Source organism: Staurois parvus, unplaced genomic scaffold, assembly GCF_062004578.1.
Source record: "Staurois parvus isolate SC_StPar_1 unplaced genomic scaffold, SC_StPar_1.0 ptg000002l, whole genome shotgun sequence".
NCBI classification, from domain to species: domain Eukaryota; kingdom Metazoa; phylum Chordata; class Amphibia; order Anura; family Ranidae; genus Staurois; species Staurois parvus.
Window position 1 is genome coordinate 4622844 of NW_028317798.1, and position 22932 is coordinate 4645775.

Here is a 22932-nt window from a genome sequence, read left to right on the forward strand (position 1 = left end):
TGACTGTGCACCACTGCACAAAGCCAGCTCCATGAAGACATGGTCTGAGGCAGGGGCGGACTGACCATTTGGAGCACTGCCAGAGGGCCCGGGGTCAGTAGGGGGCCCCATGAGATGCCCCTGGTACCTTTTTCATAGGCTTTTTTGAGTTTGGGCATGAACACAGGGGCCCCATGATCCCCTATTGCCCGGGGGCCCCATGAGTTGTCAGTCCACCCCTGGTCTGAGGAACGCCTTTAGGATGACTTGGAATGCTGATTGCTAACCAGGTCTTCTCGTCCCAACATCCGTACCTGTGGAAAGCCTTTGTTAGAAGAGTGGAGGCTGTTATAGCTCTAAAGGGGTGGGGCAACTTCATGGTATAGGAATTAGATGGCTGGTAAGCTCATACAGTTGTGATGGTCAGGTGTCCACAAACCTTTGACCATGTGGTGCATGTTGGCATAAACAGATTTTAAGAACTCTGCTCTCATTCTTTCAGTTTTATTAACAGACACGCTAGATAGTTTTAACCAGTTAGTATTTTAACCAGTTAGTGTTTTTTTGTTTGCTTTCTGTGTCCTGTTGGGAAGATTTCTCTTTACTTCCTATCTCAGAGAGACAGCGGAGTGACAGTGGCCACCAGCACAAATATGGGGGGAATGTCCCCAATGTTGACAACCACAGCTATATACACATGCTAAAAATTCTGGCTTTTTCCTACCCTGTGCCAAATTAGAAAAATATACCTTCTCTCTATAGATTCACTTAAAGCTGTTTACATACATTGCCATGTTAAGCTTATGACTGCATACATTTGTGTCTCCTTTTTAAATCAAAAGACTGTTAACAAGCTTACGGATACTCCCCCACCCCCCTTGCACTGAATACAGCATTTAGTTCTCACTGTGCGATTCTCTTGGCCATTTGACAACAGTCTGTGTTCTTTAAAAAGATAACACTTATTTCCTTGCAAGTCAATTTAAGACTGGTTAGTTGTAGTGTCAGGTAACAGTTTACATTTAATGGGGCAGCGCAGCTCTTTTTTACTTTTATTTTTGTTCCTCTTTTTTATGTTTCGGGGAAGGCTAAAGGGAGAATCTCAGAGAGAGTTCTTTGCTTTACTCTACACAGACCCAGGCTGCCCTCGCAGGATCCCCTGCCAGGATTTCTATCATCTTCTGATCAAATATTAATGTATGATTCTCTGCTTGCTCACTAATCCAAAGCCAATTAATATTATCTGTCAATTATTTACAGATCCTGAGCTGCAGAGGATCTTCCCAGAAGACTTCAGTGACCAGGTTTGGAATACTTAATTAATTTTTACCCCTTTTTTTTTCTAACGTGACACCACATCTTTTTCCATCATAGTTATTTAATGTGCTGTTGCTGGTGTCCTTTAATAAACACAGGTGAAAGTCTGAATGCTTGAATCTGAAAGATGTACAGCACTTCTGAGCGAGGTGTCAGAGCTCATTGCTATAGGAAAAGTATTAGTTCATATCCCTATATTTTCATGTTGTTTGAAGAAGAGGGTTCATACATTTCAATCATTTTAAAATGCATGTTTACCAGTGTCAAAATAATTGTCAAAAAATTCAGTAATGATGTGGATACCTATATATGTTGTGTTTCTAATTTCTAAATTAATGCTTATTTACCCTCCTGAAAAGGGTTGGAAGAAAGCATAGCTATGCAATGCAAATTCGTGTATTTTGGATTTGTGACCACAGACAAGCCGTAAGACCTATGGGCTAAATACTGCATTTATTGCATTGCTCTTTGCCACCTTAAATAATCTTTTATCTTTATTGTTTGTCTTCGCCCATGCCTAGCTGTGCTTTGTTGGGCATGAGTTGGTTCCACAGCCAAGGTACAGAGAAAATTTGGAATATGTTTTTGGCATGCTTGATGACATAAGCAGTCAGGCAAGTTTATACACATTAACTAACATGCAGTGCACCTTTAATGCTGTTTATAAGTTGATAAATTGATCTTTTTCTCTTTTTGTTGTTCGATGAGGATCATTGACAGGCCTTCACCTGCCCTAAGCATGGCTTGTCCTCTCTTGCGTAGTTGTATCTATAAATATACCCTCTCAAGAACGTTTGGGGACGGCCAATACTGACTTGTTTATGAAGGCAAGAGCTTCTGGGCTGCCATCATGATTCTTACTTTTTAACTTAGTCATCAACAATTTAAAGTGTTACTTAACCTATGACCCTGCATTTACCATCTCCACAGTACATGGAAATGCAATTTTTTAAGTAAATATAAACTGCTAAATACCTATTCTCAACAGCAGTATATAGTAGTCTTGTGACTTCTGTCAGTGTCCAGCCAAGCGCTGATTAATCTTGTAGGAGGAGTTTTCATTCTCTGACTGTCCTATGAGGCTGCATATTTCCAGACCCTCTGCCTGGCCAGCATAATATAATATATATGCATATACAGACACATTTTACTGTGATGGGTTTAGTAACACTCTAAAAAGTGTTACTAAACCCACAACAGTAAAATCAGTTTGTATATCTAGTAAAACATGCTAGTTATACTCACTGTGGAACCTAAGGGGTTAATTCTCTGCACTGTTTAGAAAGACTTTTTGATCCTGACTTCTCTGCCCCTCCTCTTGTTCAATCGTCCACGCTGATAAGACAGACTGAACCCATAGCCCTTCTTCACATGCTCAGTTTAGTGTGTATTGCTAGAGAGGTTTTTTATTTTTTTTGGGAGCATGCATGTTATCAGCACAGGGCCAATCAGCACTGTCCAGACAGAGGTCAGGAGTTTTGCATACTCCTAGAGCAGAAAGAAAACCCCTCCAGAAGCTTTAACCAGTGCTCTTCTTTAGTCACAAGACTATTATAACTGCTGATGAGAAAAGGTATTTATCAGTTTATATTTACTAGAATAATTGCCTTCCATGTTCTGTGTGAGACCAGATATAGTGAATGCAGGGTCCTGGGTTTAGTAACGCTTTAAGGAATGAGAAAGACGACAGAAGTGGAAAGGTACTGTATTTTTACACTGACAGTTTTCTCTTCAGGAGGCCTTGGATAACATTATGTAATCTTTGCTCTGAATATTACCATTTTTACATTTTTCAATTGCTGGTATTCCCATAGATGAAGGTAAGGTCACCCATCTTTAGGCACCTTGATGGCGTAATGGGATTTCCACATAGGTTTGCATATGTACGCTTTAGTGCCATTTATGCTGAATGGCACCCAAGAACATCTCCAAAACATGCGTGATGCCATGCTTTAATCGTGATTTTGGAGCAGATTAAAATTTAGGTCCCTTTTGTTAGATTCCTAACCATGTGCTGGTAATTATGTTTTATTTATACAAATGAACCTGCTGGTAAGATCAGTTCACTCTTAGGGCTCGTTCACACTAGGCTGTTTTGCCAACGCTTGCCAAACGCCCCTATAGCGTTTGGCAAGCGTTGGTCCGGTGTTTGCGGATCGTTTTTAACGCTCGGCAAACGCTCCGCAAACGCCGCATGCGCGGTTTAGCGGCGGTTGCTAGGCGTTTGCCGAGCGTTAATAACGCCCCACAAATGCCTATAATGCATTTGAGTGGTGTTACCGCTCCGCAAACGCCCCGCAACCGCGTCGCAACAGCACCGCAAACGCCGGCCGGGCGTTTGCGGAGCGGCACCATAGACGAGAATAGGAGGCTTCAAAGCCTCCTGACTCGACCAGAGGCGTCCGTTTTGTCGCGACGCAACGCGACGCAACGCAAACGCTCCTGTTAGAACAGCACCATGTGCTGTAATGTGCAGAGTTGGCAGAGGCGTTTGGGAAGCGGTAAAAACGCTTCCCAAACGCCTCTCTGCCGCCTGCACACAAGGCTAGTGTGAACGTAGCCTTAGTGGCAAGCAAGGCACAAAATGAATCAATGAATTGTATTGATGATAAAATCACTAGTTGCAAACTCATAGAGTGACAACATAACCGCTACAAATCTGTGAACCACTGACATAGTTTGAACCCACCTCAAATTCCGTTGCCATATTCATCGCTCAGTTGACGTATGGGCCATGTAAAGCTATAGCATTTTGTGGCAGACCTGACCATCTTAAAAGACATTTCTTTTGTTTGAGACATCATGTTGTTGATTTTCTCCTGAGATTTGAGTTATTGTCTTAATATATGACATCATTTCTTTTGCGTTTTGGATCACAGGCAGAGATCTATTCTGTTGTAAAATTTCCTACCACTTCCAAAGTATTGGTCATCCAGTGACTGCAAGCCATGCAGGCTCTGAGGCTTTAAAGGAGCCCCACACATTTATGCTTCCATTGCCATTTTTATTATTAGTATTAGTAATTACTGAGCAACAGCACATTATACAGCTTTGTATATTATAGGATACAAAAATGAAAATTACAAACACAAAAAGTTATACATGGTTTTTAGATTTGCTGCCTAAAACCCAGCACTTAGAGGCTTTCACCAGCAGCAAACCTATCACCTTTAATCAACCGTCCTCCTCAGCTATCGCCCATCTCCTTATTATTGCTACTGGCATCACTTTAAGCAGCAGTATTACGAAAATGCAACTACTATTTTCTCCCAGTTGCTCATTTGTTGGTTGAGAACCTGCAGAATTTTGATCACCAGCAAGACAGTAACAGAAGGGTGACACTTCGCTGGTTTGGCACTGGTGGAACAACACAATAGGAAAGAGGTTAAGCCTTTTTGAGTTGATTCAAGTTGTTGCCAGTGACAGAAACACTTTTGTGACATGGACAGTAACCTTTCCTACATGCTGCCTGCTAAAGGAGAGGGAACAAGGTGAATACTCTAGATCAGTGGTTCTCAACCTTTCTAATGCCGCGACCCCTTAATACAGTTCCTCATGTTGTGGTGACCCCCAACCATAAAATTATTTTCGTTGCTACTTCATAACTGTAATTTTGCAGTGGGAGGAGTAGTGCCACATCATTGGTGTCAGTGGAAGGAGTAGTGCCCCATCACTGATGTCAGTGGGATGAATAGTGCCCCATCACTGATGTCAGTGGGATGAATAGTGCCCCATCGTTTGTATCAGTGGGAGGAATAGTGCCCCATCATTGGTGTCAGTGGGAGGAATAGTGCCCCATCATTGGTGTCAGTGGGAGGAATAGTGCCCCATCATTGGTGTCAGTGGGAGGAATAGTGCCCCATCATTGGTGTCAGTGGGAGGAATAGTGCCCCATCATCGGTGTCAGTGGGAGGAATAGTGCCCCATCATTGCTGTCAGTGGGAGGAATAGTGCCCCATCATTGGTGTCAGTGGGGGGAGTAGTGCCCCATCATTGGTGTCAGTGGGGGGAGTAGTGCCCCATCACTGGTGTCAGTGGGGGGAGTAGTGCCCCATCACTGGTGTCGGTGGGAGGAGTAGTGCCCCATCATTGGTGTTGGTGGGAGGAGTAGTGCCCCATCATTGGTGTCAGTGGGGGGAGTAGTGCCCCATCATTTGTGTCAGTGGGGGGAGTAGTGCCCCATCATTGGTGTCAGTGGGAGGAATAGTGCTCCATCACTGGTGTCAGTGGGGGGAGTAGTGCCCCATCACTGGTGTCAGTGGGGGGAGTAGTGCCCCATCACTGGTGTCAGTGGGGGGAGTAGTGCCCCATCACTGGTGTCAGTGGGGGGAGTAGTGCCCCATCACTGGTGTCAGTGGCAGGAATAGTGCCACATCATTGGTGTCAGTGGGAGGAATAGTGCACCATCATTGGTGTCAGTGGGAGGAATAGTGCCCCATCATTGGTGTCAGTGGGAGGAATAGTGTCCCATCATTGGTGTCAGTGGGAGGAATAGTGTCCCATCATTGGTGTCAGTGGGAGGAATAGTGCCCCATCATTGATGTCAGTGTGGTGGAGGGGAGAATAGTGCCCCATCATTGGGGTCGGGGGGGGGGGGGATAGTGTCCCATCGTTGGTGTCAGTGGGGGGAGGAATAGTGCCCCATCATTGGTGTCAGTGGGAGGAATAGTGCCCCATCATTGATGTCAGTGTGGTGGAGGGGAGAATAGTGCCCCATCATTGGGGTCAGGGGGGGGGGGGAAATAGTGTCCCATCGTTGGTGTCAGTGGGGGGAGGAATAGTGCCCCATCATTGGTGTCAGTGGGAGGAATTATGCCCCATCATTGATATCAGTGTGGTGGAGGGGAGAATAGTGCCCCATCATTGGGGTCGGGGGGGGGGAATAGTGTCCCATCGTTGGTGTCAGTGGGGGGGGAAATAGTGTCCCATCGTTGGTGTCAGTGGGGGGAGGAATAGTGCCCCATCGTTGGTGTCAGTGGGGGGAGGAATAGTGCCCCATCGTTGGTGTCAGTGGGGGGAGGAATAGTGCCCCATCGTTGGTATTAGTGACAGCCTGGTCTCGCTCTCTCACTTACCTGTCAGCTGTCTTCCTTCTCTGGCCGCTCTCCTCTTCACTCGCTCCGGCAGCTCCCTCGATCTTCTTTGATGTACGCGCGCTGCCGCTCGGCTCCTCCTCTCCAAGCTCCACCTCCTCGCCGGTGATTGGCCGCCTGTGTGCCTCTCCTGAGCTACAGTTCCGGTGGCCAATCAGCGGCGAGGAGGCGGAGCTGCTGAGCGATCCCGGAGGTGTGGCCAGGTGACAGGAGCAGCGTATCATCCCGCCCACACATCGCCGGAGAGAGGAGCGGTGTCTCGGTTCCTAAGACCATCGGAAATATGTGTTTTCCGATGGTCTTAGGCGACCCCTGGGAAATGGTCGTTCGACCCCCAAAGGGGTCGCGACCCCCAGGTTGAGAACCGCTGCTCTAGATGATCAGAATCAGCAAATGGCCACCTTCTGGTATCCACTGGAAACAAAAATCTCTAGTTGATGGGCTCCAACAATTCAGACCTTTTTGGTTTGTCCATATTGCTCTTTAACAGAATGCTGTTGGGATGCAGGTAGTTATATATTTCAGTGCAACAATAATAATCATAACTTAGATGGTGGTCTAACCAAAATTTAGAGTGCAAAAAAAAGTTGTCTGGGTTCCTTAATGTGTTGCCAAAAACAAGGATGAGTTCACCTTTTGCAACATATTACATATTACACCCATATTCAGGGTGTAACATTTAACATTTTACTGTTGTAGCATCATCCGCAACCCCCCCTGATCCCCCATTGTGACAGAGAGCGGGGATCTTCTCCCCACACTCACTGCCACAGTAGGCTCTGCCCAACTAGCTGTGTCATTCATTCACAGGGTTCTGTGAGTGGGAGAACTACAAATACCAACAGCCTTTGGTGAGCTGGTGAGTGATCTAGGTATTTCATTGATGCTTCCTGTCCCTGTGTAACTGCCTGCCCATACGAGCAGACAGCTTACACTGACAGTCTGCAAGAGTCGTGCATTGCACCTTTGATCTGCTGATCACGGGTGCAATGCTTCGCAGGCTCCTAGTAAAAAAATAAACAAAAATGCACATTAGTTTACTTGCAAAAAAGATGTGCATTTATTATTATTATTTTTTTTTTTACAAAGGTGAATTTATAAGCTGATTGATTACTATGTACATATACTCCAGTTTTAGTTCCCCCCATTGTATGCACAGCATTAGTAAATAACATTAAAGTCTGTCCTTGTTCTACTGCAGCGGTCTCCAAACTTCGTAAACAAAAGGCCAGTGTACTGTTTTTCAGAATTTGGGAGCCAGTCTGTTTTTGGTTTTTCCATTTAACTGCTTAACCTCTGGAAGCTTTTACCCCTTCATGACCAGAACACTGTTTTGCTATTCAGCACTGTGCTACTTTAACTGACAATTGCTTGGTCATGCAACACTACCCAAATTAAATTTATATATTTTTTTCACATAAAGTTTTGATTTGGTGGTATTTAATCACCACTGGGTTTTCTTATTTTCTACTATATAAACAAAACAAATACCAAAAACACATTTTTTTTAGTTTCTGTTTTAACATTTTTGCAAATAAATAAATGGCCAAAATGTGTTTTACTGCATTTGGTAAAAATAACCCAAATCAGTGTATATTTAGTCCATGTGAAAGTTATAGAGTCTATAAACTATGGCATATTTAATTGAAAATTGATCAGTTTTGATGTATTGATGGCCTATCTCATTTCTTTAGGCCCTTAAAATGCCAGGACAGTACAAACACCCCCCAATGACCCTTTTTGGAAAGTAGATACTCTGGGGTGTTTGTAAAGAGGCATAGTGAGTTTTTTTAAGTTGTAATTTTTTGCCACAATTTTTGGAAAAAAAAAGTTTGGCTTTTTTTTTTTTAACATACTGTCATTCGTGCAGTACAGCATTATCATATGACTGGGTATGCTGGTGATCAGGGATGCTGACTGGTGATAGTATGTAAAACGAAAAAATAATTATCATTTTTCACATACTGTTATTAGAGTAGTTCAGTGATCATGCTTTTATTTATTTATTTTTTTTTTTACATTGTTATTGCTTATAACAGTGATGATCAGTGCGATAGTAACCTGTCATGAATGGCTTTCCATTCATAACAGCTTGCTTTCTGTTGACATGCTGTGATTGGCTATGGAAAATCACATGGTACAGGGTGCCAGGTACCATGTGATAGCTGTGGGCCAATCACAGCTTCACAACACTAAGCAAACAGTCATAAATGGAAACTATTCATCACTGTTTTGTTTACTTTGTAATCATATGATTACTATCACCAATCATGGCGATTACATGATACACCTCACAGAGGCCGAGTACAGAGCGCCATGATTCACTGTGAGGGGCACATGTGCCAAGCAACATACCAGTACATTGCTGTGCTGCCCGCTACCAGTATATGTACTGTTAGTGGGTGGTAATTGGTTAAGAAAGGTAAAAAAAACTTGTATTTCTATGTGTGACAATTTGCAAATTTCTCTTTGCTTTAATCAGACTATTGCTTGATATCCTAATGCAAACAGTTTGCATTCTTCCATGACATTCTCTTCCACTTAGTGGTTTTCTTCTCTTAAAATCTGTTGATTCTCCATCATTATTTATCAGCACACAAATCATTATGCCAACTCTTTCTCTATGTTTCAACATATCAAGTAAAATGATTTAGACCAGTGTCAGTAATCTTAACCTACGTATCTGAATATAAATTCCTGTTAAATGTTTAATAGCATGAAGAATTTCAATGTGACAAGTAAAACTACAAATATTTTTTATTGGCTGTCTGAGCAAAAACTGCAACTTGCCGAGATATAGACGGTATTTAAAATGTAGAATAATTGTTATTTTCTCATACCATTAGCATGTGCTGGTTAAGATTGTGCATTGTAAATGTAGTTACCGTATTTTTCGCTCCATAAGACGCACCTGACCATAAGACGCACCTAGGTTTTAGAGGCAGAAAACAGGAAAAAAAAAATTCTCAACTAATGGACTGCAGACATAGTACAGGAGATGACCAGAGACTGCGGACATAGTACAGGAGATGACCAGAGACTGCGGACATAGTACAGGAGATGACCAGAGACTGCGGACATAGTACAGGAGATGACCAGAGACTGCGGACACAATACAGGAGATGACCAGAGACTGCGGACACAGTACAGGAGATGACCAGAGACTGCAGACATAGTACAGGAGATGACCAGAGACTGCGGACACAGTACAGGAGATGACCAGAGACTGCGGACACAGTGCAGGAGATGACCAGAGACTGCGGACACAGTACAGGGATGACCAGAGACTGCGGACACAGTACAGGAGATGACCAGAGACTGCGGACACAGTACAGGAGATGACCAGAGACTGCGGACACAGTACAGGAGATGACCAGAGACTGCGGACACAGTACAGGAGATGACCAGAGACTGCGGACACAGTACAGGAGATGACCAGAGACTGCGGACACAGTACAGGAGATGACCATAGACTGCGGACACAGTACAGGAGATGACCATAGACTGCGGACAGCACAGGGATGACCAGAGACTGCGGACAGCACAGGGATGACCAGAGACTGCGGACATAGTACAGGGATGACCAGAGACTGCAGACACAGTAAAGGAGATGACCAGAGACTCCAGACATAGTACAGGAGATGACCAGAGACTGCAGACATAGTACAGGAGATGACCAGAGACTGCAGACATAGTACAGGGATGACCAGAGACTGCGGACAGCACAGGGATGACCAGAGACTGTGGATAGTACAGGGGATGACTGCTGACCTTTGGGAAGGGGGGGGGGGAGCGGGTACCTGAATTTGACAGGTACCCGCTCCCACTTCCGCGGAGTTGTTCTTTCATCTTACCTGTTCCTCTATCCAGCCGCGCGCTGTCTTCCCAGCTTCTGTAATGGCGCTCGGCATGACAGCCGGGTGCCCAGTGCGCATGAGCGAGAAGCACTTGCGCTTTGTGATTGGTCCGGCGGCTTCTGGGATCTGTCATGTGTCCCAGGTGCCGCCTTACCATTCACAAAAAGCACCGCTTCTTGCGCATGCGCACTTGGCACCCGGCTGTCATGCCCAGACTACAGAAGCCGGGAAGACAGCGCGCCGCTGGATAGAGGAACAGGTAAGATGAAAGAACAACTCTACGGAAGTGGGAGCGGGTATCTGTCAAATTCAGGTACCCGCTCCCCACCTCCCCAAAGGTCAGCACTCATCTCTATAAGGTCCCGCTGCAGAGCTGAGCGGCCGGCCCGGTATTCTGACACGGCAGCGGTGGAAATACCGGACCGGCCGCTCCATATTCGCTCCATAAGACGCACTGACATTTTCCCCCCTTTTTTGGGGGGAAAAAAGTGCGTCTTATGGAGCGAAAAATACGGTAATTTGAAAGTACTCCTCTAAAAAAGTAGATTTAGTTATTAATGGGGATAAACCAATCATCATGGTAATTCTGTTTTTTTTGTTTTGTTTTCTTCAATTTGCTGTTGGGTGCTGGCACCACCATCTTGACTAAGGGAAACTGGCAGTGAAGCCTTGCGGTTTGGTTGCCAGTTTCCTACTGCACATGCGTGAAGCGCGCTGTGCCTTGTGAATGGGCTGCAGGGGGTGCCGGAAGTTCGCTGCGGCGAACTGAGCCTGAAATGGGAACGGGTACCTGTCGAAACCAGTTACCTGCTCTCCCCACAAAAGGTGCCAAATGTGGCAGCTCAGGGGTGGGGGTAGTAAAGCGGAGCTTCCACTTTTGGGTGGAACCCCGCTTTAAGGTGGAAATCAGTTTTAGAAGACTAGTGTACAAGGGCATGAAGCTTTACAACAAGTCCTCACTTAATCTCGGTAGCTACAGGCTCTATGGCGTATTCAGTCTTCATAGCAGAACTACACTGCATATGAGCACCACAAACCGAAAACACAGTTTAATTAATGTTTACTATTCAAAGAAAACTCATCCACCCATCTATGTCTCCATGCTTCATTTGACTGAGAAATCACTCCTCCCCCCCCCCCAGAGGTGCACAGACCCAGGCAGACATGGGCATATTTGACTCTAATACATTGATGTACATGGTGCTCAGAGATTTTTGTGAGTATGAGTTCCTACCCTGTGGCCAATCTCGAAATCCCAGAGGCCTTTCTACATATAAGTAACCAACTCTTCGCACTGTGTTTAGATAGACGGTTGCTACTACGCAGTCTTCTGTATGTAATCTTACAGTAAGTCCCTCTGCGGATGTGGACATGTGTATGTATATGGATTTTTGGATGTGTGTGTATATAAATATATTTTTTTTTTTGTCCTTCACAATGTTCCTTAGAACTTACATTGGACACATGTATGGAATCAATGTATTTCTTGTTCTCTGTTGCAATCCTCTAAATTAAAAAGAAAAAAAAAAAGAAAGAAAAACACCCCCTAGCATTTCTGGATTTGGGTATCTTGATTAAGGGCAGATGATTCATGTAGCATTTACTCCCTGAAATCCATCTGCCCTTAGCTTAGGCATACAGGCAGGGTGTACTTAGCTGAGAAAACCCCTCCTCCCTTCCTGAAGATTTCTGAGATATATGACATCATTTGCCTGGACCAAGAAACTAGAATGTAACTGAAGAAATAAAAAAAAAAAGAAAGTTTAAAACAGTTAATATAATATACCTTTCTATCTATTTACTAATGCTAGCAGCATAAAGGTTAAAAATAGTCAAAACGGATTGAGAGCGTTAAGTTTCACTTTAATGTTTTTAAAGTATACTAAAATCTTCTAAGCTTCTCTTTTCTTCAGTTCAGCTTGCCCTTTCCCCTCTCCCCCCTCCCCCCTCCCATTAGAGGTTAGAAAGCTGGAAGGATGTTAAATAACTGCTGGGAGAGAGAGAAGGGAGAGCTGAACTGCTGGAAGTTATTGTACTATTTTACTGCTTCAACTAGGAACTTTAGGATGAATTTTTCCAAAGTGTCTACAACTACAGAGGTCAGTGAGGGCTTGTTTTAATGCTAATAATGCCTATAGTTTGTTCACCGGTCTACTTTAATGTGTTTTGATACCCAAATCCAAATATTTCATCCAATTTCTGGCCCATCAATTCATACTACATAAATCGAGTTCTAGCAGCACATAATGTGCGCTGACATCTGATCTGGAAATCCTTGATTTAAACTTACTTTGGACACTGAGCCCACTTATGGAGTGCTCTGATTTTCATGCCAGTCATATACTGCAGCTGGTTACCTCTTTCAAACAATGCCAATGGATGTCAATATCTAAGTTTTTTAAACTGACTGAGCCCAAGTTGCGAACATTCAAAGTCAGGTTTTATGGAAACTAGTCCCTAATTCTCAGAGAGGAAGGATATACACAATATTGTGACAAGAGGCTTTAGACCCACCAAGAAACACCATGGAAGGTTTGCCAAATTTTGGAACTTGTGCTGCTTTATTTATTTTGCGGACAAATATGAAATGACACTGCCTTATGTATTGCAATTAATTTACCAACAAGATTACATTTCATTGATTTCCCCTTTGTAGAGTGTTTGGTTTTTGCTTGCTTCCTATGTGGTTTTTTTTTTTTTTTAAACTCAAACTCTCTCTCAATGGGAATGTGTTTTAACAATAACATTGTTTTTCCTCACTCATGGACAAAATTGTTCTTCCCTTCTTTCCTTACATCCCATCTGCCTTTTGCTTTCTAATGAGCTAGATACAGCAACAGTTATTACACAAACTAAAATAGGATGTGTTTTAAAATGTTACCAGCTGGCTCCTGTGTAACTTATGAAATTGTGATTCATAACTGTGACAGACCGCCTGGCAACCCCGCTTGGGTGCTTCCATCAGGGAATTGCTTCCTCACCGCTGGGACACAGGAGTTCTAGGTATTATAGCTGAGAATTGCACCCTAGAACTAGATGACACTATCTTAAGTGCAAACAGATACTGATTTATTGAACAGAAATACGGGTTTTTATACATTTATAAATAGGGGCAGTCCCCATATGAATTATAAAAATAAATATTACACATTAGGATAAACATCCCCCACTAATTAGGTTTTGAGATAAAGTTGACATAAGACTAATCCCATCATGTAGGAACCTCCAGGAAGACTAGCCAACAGACAGAAACAATAGGTGACTGAATTAACAATGGGACAAAGACACAACAGTAAACACATAACACTTTAATAAACAGATTACAGCAAGAAACCTGAGCATCCGGTTGTTTTGAGCTGATTATATTAACATCTGCTCTGAGTCTAGGAGGGGTTTGAAGCAGTCAGTGGGGGTTTGGGCACCCCAAATCTGTATCATGGTCTTCCAGTTCTCAGAGTCTGTGTGTTTTGGGGAGACATGGATCCGAAGTAAAACTAGTCCAAAGGTTCCCTCAGTCACACTCCTCCCTCAGATGCCGGGGGCCCAAGGTCAGTAGGCAAGAGGCTAGCCTGCATTTCCCTCCGGAAGCCCCTGTCCCGGTTGGGTCTGTCACAATAACATTCTGGCATTCATTAATGATAATAGTTTAGTAGGAAATGATTTGGTCAACTGAGGGAAGCAGTCCATATGAGAGTAAATCGTTTGGGTGAGATATGGAAGGCAGGGGAAGAGCTGATCAGGAGGAGGGGTTACATGGTCTCAAGGGGTATAGTGGAGGCAAAGTAGAAGGTGATCATGAATGTATATAGTTCAATTTACTATAGAATATAATGATAGAAAGCACAGCAGGGTCTGACCATATAACAGGTAGAAAAGACTGAAAAACCTGTGACCTGATGAGGAAGAAAGAGAGACAGGACATAACCAAGGACAGGAAAGGGGAACAGTGGAATTTGATTGAGAACAAGGAAATAGAGGAAGTGGAATATGAGGTTCTTGTACATCATCAGAAGTGGGTCTCAGCTTAGTGGTAGGAAAAAGAAGATTTCAATCTTGGGGAAGAGAAGGTAGAGTAGGTAGAGAGTGCAGGTAAGTGAACTTTTTTGTTTGTATGTTCATGCATCCTCCATGAGTGTATGTGTATGTTGTGTCTGTGTGTGTTCTACATGTGTGTAGAATGTGTATCGATTTATTAATTTTGATTTATTAATTTTCTAATTAATGTTTTTAACAATCTTTGAAGAGAATCTTTTATTTTTGTCCATGCACCAAAATGTCTCTTTTCTCTACTGCAAATTCTAACCTTCCCTTTGCTGCCTTGATATTCCATTCACCTGTGAAGTGAAGTCACAAACCCAGTACTTCTGGGATTAAGAAGCAATTCACTCACACATGTGCTTTCATGTTGGCCATCCTCGAACCCAGCGCTGTCATGTAGGTGCTGACCCAAGTAACTTGAAACATACACATGGATTTTTTCTTGTCTGTAAACATAAAGGTTAGGTGGAGTGAAGAGAAGGTGAGAATGTGCTGTGTTCAGTATCCATACTTTGGCAAATGAGGTCCCACCTTTTTTTCTTGGGAGCCTGAGATTCATGCCACTGCATTTGGGGAGTGGGGGTGGTGTGGGGTGGTGTTGGGGGTTATTGTCAGGAGGAGATGCAATAGAGGTCCCAGTAGTGAAAGCAGAACTCATGAACCAGGCAGTAGCAGCAGCATACGGTAAGGTGACTTGATAGTTGTGTATCTGGGGATGGGAGTGGCTAACAGAACTTACAATTTGTGGTGGAAGTGAATAAACCAGAACCCCCTTGTTCGTCAAGCAGCTGTTCCATCTAGAATGAGCTTTTATTATATAGCACATAACCATATAGTGTAATTTGTGTGAAGCTTCCGGTGAACTTGTAGTCACATGTCATTCTGTGCATATTTATATCAGTGAATGTTTCCATCATTGGTAGGTAAATATCCCTGCTATGGCAATGGCCATGAATATTCCAATGTAAAGCCACAGTCACTTTGGTTGTTGCCGATTTCTGGATGTGTCACATAATAATCATCTATTGACAATGGGCATATTTGGTAACTAAGCAGTCATCAAATATTTTAATCTAATACAGTATACTATTGCCCAGTTGAACAATTTAATTGATTTCTAAATATGCTAACCAATATTCACTCGCTTTATTGCTTTCTTGCTTTCTCTGCTCTATATGTATGCCTGGGTATGTTTATTTATAAACCACTGCATTATAATAGTATATTGTATAATATTTGATTTAGATAATCTGAGAAATAAAGGCAATCTTCAAGCAGATAAAAATATGGGATTACACAATAGGATTAAATGCGTTTAAAAGCCTAGGTGATCGTTATCATGTCTTGAGGTGTAGCTCTAAACAGATACATTTAAGTTATAATGATGCTCTTGAAGCTACATTCTTTGATATAAAGGTAAATAAAAAATGTTTGACTTATTGGTGTTTCAGGGCTTCCAGCACCTAGGGGCCACAAAGCCAGTTATTGCCTGGTCTGCCTGTCAGTTTGGAATAATGTGTGATCCCGCTGTCTTCTAATGCACAGAAGCCAGTTCTACTAGACAGTGTTGTTTCGCTAACAGGCGTAGGGGGTGCCCTGAGACTAAAACAAGACCAAATATAAAAAAGGCAGTATACAAAAGGATAGAAAATAAAGTTTGAATGCTTGTGTTTCTGGCCACTGTCGCTGTATCTGTGTGCTGCGGCTGGTCGCTGTTTTATTCCATGCATCCTTTTGTACCGTACAGTAAAAGAATCTGTCACAAATTATTGTGACTCAGAGCTTTAGAAAAAGAGTGGGAGAAAGAGAGAGAGAGCACAGATTGACATCTGCGACTAGATAATAATGGGCAGCCGTTCCTGCTCCCCTCCAGCCACAAAGCCAGCGTCGCCTTCCTGAAGGAACAAGGGGTAAGAAGAAAGGGGAGTGATGAAAGAGAGATACAAATCCACCGAGCCTTAGACGTGTTACTGTTGGGCCAGTTGTCTGCGTGCTACCATAATCCATTTTGATCTTTCCTGTCTTAATTGTCTGCTAAAGACAAACAGCCAGTGGAACTTCGTCAGCTTCATTTTGTCTTCTGAGGCAAAAAAAAAAAAAAATCAAAATGTGTGTGTGTGTATATATATATATATATATATATATATATATATATATATTTGAGTAGCCTATAGAAGAAACACTTTTTTTGAATAACCAGCCAGAGCATCTATTAAAATACATTTCTCTCATTATTTCAGCCCTCTTAGCATCAGTTCAGCGTATCATGAAATATGCAATCTGAAATGTAAATAAGGGGTTTGATGCAAAAGTAGCATGGTAATGAGGTAGCCTGGCTGTGCTTGGGTCCTTACTGTAATTGATAACATAATTTAACTTTTGTTTGTTGATCATGCCAAATTTTATTTTTCACATCATGTTAGCACCGTATAACATTGATTAGCTTGTTTAGCACCTCGTTCATTCTTGAAGTTAAAATGAGGACTCCCGTATTGAAAGTTTCTTAAATGCCACTCTTCAGGAACAGATTTTGCTATATTCTTTGACCATTTCATTATACATTTTCCTTCAACTTGCTATGACTATGGAACATCATTAAAATAATCACCAGCAGCGCCACACAATCAGAGTACAACAATTAATCACAGAGTGCAGCAATTAATCACGCATCTATGTAGAGTGCAAAAATCAGCACAAATATGAATACATCAATCCTAAGTGCAGTATGATATAAGAATAAAGGTAAAGTATATATGTATAAAAGTGCATAAACTGCCAGTAAAGTGCAAAAAAAGGTCCTGTATAGCACAGACCATATATGTATTATAAATCCTCCACCAAAGACATTTGTGGGCAGGGTGTATCATCATGGCTGCTTGTAGTCTTCACAAGGGGCACATGTGATGGTGATAACACAGGAACTCATTTGGAAGATGACGGTAACCACATAACAGAAAGTTCCAGAACAAGGACATTCATAGCACTATCATCCGCTATTGTTTTATGGAATTATGAAGATTTAAATTAAAATTACATTAGCATTTTAAACATTGAGATTTCATTAAATTTGATTAGCTCTATTTTAAAGAATCTGTCTGTGTATTGATTTCTGTATTTATCTAGTTATTACAACTGTTCCCAAACTTTAAAAACATGTTGATCACTAATGCTTGTTAAACCTATCCTTGTATTAGCACTTTTCCTGGGAGTCTTTTGAAGAACAGCTGTACCTTTTGCTTAACTTTTGATATTACACCTCCCCTCTACCCATGCTAAACTGCACACCTACCCCCCCCCCCCCCCCCTTCCAGCACACACCCTTCCCAGTTGCTTACTAACCACAGATCCAGGCCTTTAGTCCATCCCCATATTTACAGTGAAGGAAATAAGTATTTGATCCCCTGCTGATTTTGAATGTTTGCCCACCCACAAGGAAATGATCAGTCTAAAAATCGAATGGTAGGTGTATTATAACACTGAGAGACAGAATAGTAACATCAAATTCAAAAGAAATGCATGTCTAACAAATTATGCACTGATTTGCATGTTCATGAGGGAAATAAGTATTTGATCCCCTATCATTCAGCAGGATTTCTGGCTACCAGGTGTCTGCTTCTAATCTCAGCTTGTTACCTATATGAAAGGGAGTGCTGCTAATCTCATTTTGTTACCTGTATAAAAGACACCTGTCCACAGGAGCAATCAAACAATCAGATTCCAAACTCTCCACCATGGCAAAGACCAAAGAGCTGTCCAAGGATATCAGGGACAGAATTGTAGAGCTACACAAGGTTGGACTGGGCTACCAAACTATCACCAAGCAGCTTGGTGAGAAGGTGACAACAGTTAGTGCAATGGAAGAAACACAAAACCACTGTTAGTCTCCCTAGGTCTGGTACACCATGCAAGATTTCACCACGTGGAGTGTCAATCATCATGAGAACAGTGAGGAATCATCCCAGAACTACACGTGAGGATCTTGTCAATGATCTCCAGGCAGCTGGGACCACAGGCACCAAGAAAACAATTGGTTACACACTGCACCGACAAGGATTGAAATCCTGCAGTGCCTGCAAGGTCCCTCTGCTCAAGAAAGCACATGTCCAGGCCCGTCTGAAGTTTGCCACTGAACATCCGAATGATGCAGAGGAGGACTGGCTGAAAGTGTTGTGGTCAGATGAGACCAAAATCGAGCTCTTTGGCATCAACTCAACTCGCCGTGTTTGGTGGAGGAGGAATGCTGCAAATGACCCCAAGAACACCATCCTGACTGTCAAACATGGTAGTGGAAACATTCTGCTTTGGGGGTGTTTTTCTGCTAAGGGGACAGGACAACTGCACCACATCAAAGGGACGATGGACGGGGCAATGTACCATCAAATCTTGGGCGAGAACCTTCTTCCCTCAGCCAGGGCATTAAAAATGGGTCGTGGATAGGTGTTCCAGCATGACAATGACCCAAAACACATGGCAAAGGCAACAAAGGAGTGGCTCAAGAAGAAGCACATTAAGGTCCTGGAGTAGCCTAGCCAGTCTCCAGACCTTAATACAATTGAAAATCTGTGGAGGGAGTTGAAAGTTCGAGTTGCCAAACGTCAGCCACCAAACCTTAATGACTTGGAGAGGATCTGCCCAGAGGAGTGGGCCAAAATCCCTCCTGAGATGTGTGCAAACCTGGTGGCCAACTACAGGAAACGTCTGACCTCTGTGATTGCCAACAAGTGATTTGCCACCAAGTGCGAAGTCATGTTTTGTGAAGAGGATCAAATACTTATTTCTCTCATGCACATGGAAATCAGTGCATAATTTGTTAGACATGCATTTCTTTTGAATTTTTTGTTGCTATTCTGTCTCTCAGTGTTACAATACACCTACCATTCGATTTTTAGACTGATCATTTCTTTGTGAGTGTGCAAACATTCAAAATCAGCGGGGGATCAAATACTTATTTCCTTCACTGTATGTCTTTGGTCACAGATTTTTTTTTTTTGGTGCTAGCCAAGTCTCGATGTAGAGTCCATACAAGCCTATGGCCAGTGCTGAAGAAAATTTTGCCATCCAGGATATAAACTGGAAGCGGGCCACAATTCTGAAGCTAAGGTAAGTATAGTAAGGTACGTGTGCAGTTTGTTAATGAATGTTTGGTAAAGTGCAATTTATTTTACAAGTTTATTATTTAAGGTATGACCACACATATAAAACACTGAAATTATCAGTCCAGCATTTAGGCAAAATATGGTACCACTGCTGACATACAGACTTTTCCTGATCTGCATTTGGTTTTGTTATTTCTTTTAAGTTTTATCCAAACTTGTATTTGAAATTTCAAAGTTCATTCAAAGCTTTAACACTGTTTCTGCCCTACTGTGGAGAACACTCACTGACGTAGAGAAAGTTTTACCTGAACTGCCTGGAATCCCCTAAAGGAAATTTATGCTTAAATATTTCTTTTTTAAAAAAATTGTGATCCAGGAAGTATGAGGAGCTTAGGATATGCCTACAGAGGGGATCAGTAGTTTTGAGTACAATAATTTTAGTGCCAGATTTATGGACATGGAGGATTACTCCGGTGCTGAGATTTTTGGGATTATTTTGGCATTATTATTGCTGTAATAATACAGTTTTTGTATCCTTTTTTCTCTAATAAATTGATTTAGTTTAAAGAATACCCCAAGCCAAAAATATTTTTTGGATTGGGATAGAGTGGGGAAAGGCTAGCTGCCAGCTTTTAAATAAATAAATTTAAATTTTAAATTTTTAGAGAGGAGTTTTTTTTCCTCTCGTTCTGTCTGATATCCATCTCCACGACAGCAAGTGAGAGGAAATCTCCCTTTATAGGCATATGCAAATGAATGATGAACAAGCTTCCTTGCTTTGCTGAAAAATGTATATTTATTGTTGTCCTATCGTGTCTTCCTTTTATCATTCCCTTCACATAGACTGGAATTGGGAAGATTTTTCCTTCACCTCTTTTCAGTTTGGGAAATCACAAAATACTGACAGCAACAAATGTTGTTTTGTCCTCAAAGGAGAATAAGGGCCAAAACTCTTTTGGCCCTACTTCTCGTGGTGACCACAGGAGTGCACTTTGTTCTGCACTCTTGTGACCCAGATTCAGCCGAGAACGTCTGCTGTCAGCTGACGTCACTCAGCCGCTCCAGGCTCTGGAGACATCCGAACTACAGTGTCGGGGTTTACCCAGATGCTTGATCGGCAGCTGGCTCAGCCTCTCGGTGAGGCTCTGAGAACCGGAGCTAGCTGCTCTCACACCCTGCACAGCCCAGCTCTCTAGTGAGCACTGAAAGAGCAGAGAGCCTGTGACTGACAATCACCACTCTCTGTTCACTGAAACCCGAAAACTGAGCGATCATTGATCTTTTTTTCAACCTATTTGCCAGGATTTTGGCTAGTATATTCGCATCCAACGTTAAGAGATTTTGGGCCTTTATCCGCTTGGATCAGTTGGTGGCTTACCAAGTTTTAGTAACAGATTTATATTGGCTTTAGTAATAGAGGGAGGGAGAGACTGTTTTGCTTAAGTGCCACTTCATAAATTTTCAAAAGTAGGGCAGCTTAGTGCTCAAGAGGCAGCAGCCCTCAAAAAAAGCTTTAAAAAAAAATTACACTGCAAAAAAGATGACTAATGCTTTCAATTTTTGTGGTTACTCTTCAAGAGCTATGCTGGCTGAAGAATCTTTTGTCTCTGACACACTTCCAGGTGTGTTTTATGTCCGGTTGTCAATTGTGTAAAGTGATCTACTGACCCCCTATGCTTTCTTCAAGAGTTAATCTAGATGATAAAGAACCTATATCCAGCACACTCCTGGTGTGTCTGAGGCCTGGTTCCACCTAAACATGCATAACTGCTGACATTGTTTTGGATCCTGGGTGCTACAACAACAGCTGTATTTTATTTTTTAATTTAAATTTTTCCTGTAAATTATAGCCATGTACAAGAGCCTTTATGATTTACATTTAAAGTGGTACTAAACTCTTTTTTTTTATACTGTTACCTACAAATAAGCTTATAATAAAGCTTACCTGTACGTAAAATGAGTATCTCCTAAACATGCATTGTTTAGGAGATATTTGCTCTTTATAAGAGCCGGCACATGCGCTCTGAAGGAACGGCATTCCTGTGCCGTTCCTTCAGAGCACTGTGCAATGGCCCGGGACTCCCACAAGCATGCGTCATTGAGGCTTGGAGCTTGTGAACCCAGAAGGAAGGCTGGGTGAAGATAGGAGCCTCTGCAGAGGTGACAACGCGCCACTGGAGGGCTTCATTTTTAGGTAAGTCCTTCATAATCTGCTAGTATGCAATGCATTACCTTGCAGTTTTTTTTAATGTTTTTTAGCTGCGGTTACTACCACTTTAAGTTAGGTTTGTTAAGTATTTAAACCTAAAGAATATGTAAACCCAGTCACTATAATTTCCTATAAGCTTTAACATGCTGATGTACTTTCAAATCAATGCAACAAAAGATGAAAAAGTGATTAGAAAACTAGCTGTCATTCAGTTAGAGTTTACATCTCATATAAATATAAGACTACTTTTGGCTTTAGGCAGTCTTAGAGTGAGGTTTAGGGATTCAGTTAGCTTGAGGGTCAAAGTTTAGTTTTAATATATATATATATATATATATATATATATATATATATATATATATATAGTATTGGTTTATTGGTAAGTTTATTTTAATATTCAAGACTTAAAAAAAAAATGTTCCTGTGTGAAAAAATATAAAACAACTCCGGGTTTCAGCATATGATTCAGGGGGAAGACATCTTACAGTGAAATGTGGTAACTTGATATTTCTGCTGCCAGTAAAGTGTGAGACTAAGCCAAGACTACTTTAAAGAGAGAAAAACTCAAATCTATATATACAAAGAAGATTTAATGTAAATGAAAAGAGAGAAAGGAGGCTTAATTAAGATATTGAAAAATCAAAGTTTAAAATGTATCCAAAAGCAAAGCATTTTTTTCTGGTTTTGGATGCAGTGGTGAGGGTTAGAATTATTTTTTAATCTAATGCTGCCTATGACCCTGTTAGGGAGAATAACTCTCTTAACCTCTCGTGGTAAACACCATCTCCTGGAATATACACTATATTGCCAAAAGTATTGGGACACCTGCCTTTACACACACATGAACTTTAATAACATCCCAGTCTTAGTCCGTAGGGTTCAATATTGAGTTGGCCCACCCTTTGCAGCTATAACAGTTTAAACTCTTCTGGGAAGGCTCTCCACAAGGTTTAGGAGGGTGTCTATGGGAATGTTTGACCATTCTTCCAGAAGCGCATTTGTGAGGTCAGGCACTGATGTCGGATGAGAAGGCCTGGCTTGCAGTCACCGCTGTAATTCATCCCACAAAGTTGGGAACATGAAATTGTCCAAAAATGTCTTGGTATGCTGACACCTTAAGAGTTCCCTTCACTGGAACTAAGGGGCCAAGCCCAACCACTGCAAAAAAACCAACACCAAAATCCCCTCTCCACCAATCTTTACGCTTGCCACAATTCAACCAGGCAAGTACTGTTCTCCTGGCAACTGCCAAACCCAGATACGTCCATGGGATTGCCAGAAAGAGAAGCGTGATTGGTCACTCCAGAGAACATGTCTCCACTGCTCTAGAGTCCAATGGCGGC

General features: G+C 42.2%; 1 protein-coding gene across 1 annotated transcript in view; it reads left to right on the plus strand.

Annotated features, from left to right (window-relative positions):
- Nucleotides 1–22932, plus strand: part of DENND1A (DENN domain containing 1A) — a gene marked incomplete at its 3' end in the record, with an annotated part of 1241355 nt that overhangs the window by 221104 nt on the left and 997319 nt on the right. The window contains exon 3 of the mRNA XM_089664905.1: nt 1240–1283. Within this exon, the coding sequence (XP_089521031.1) occupies nt 1240–1283 (44 nt within the window). The remainder of the gene's footprint in view (nt 1–1239; nt 1284–22932) is intronic.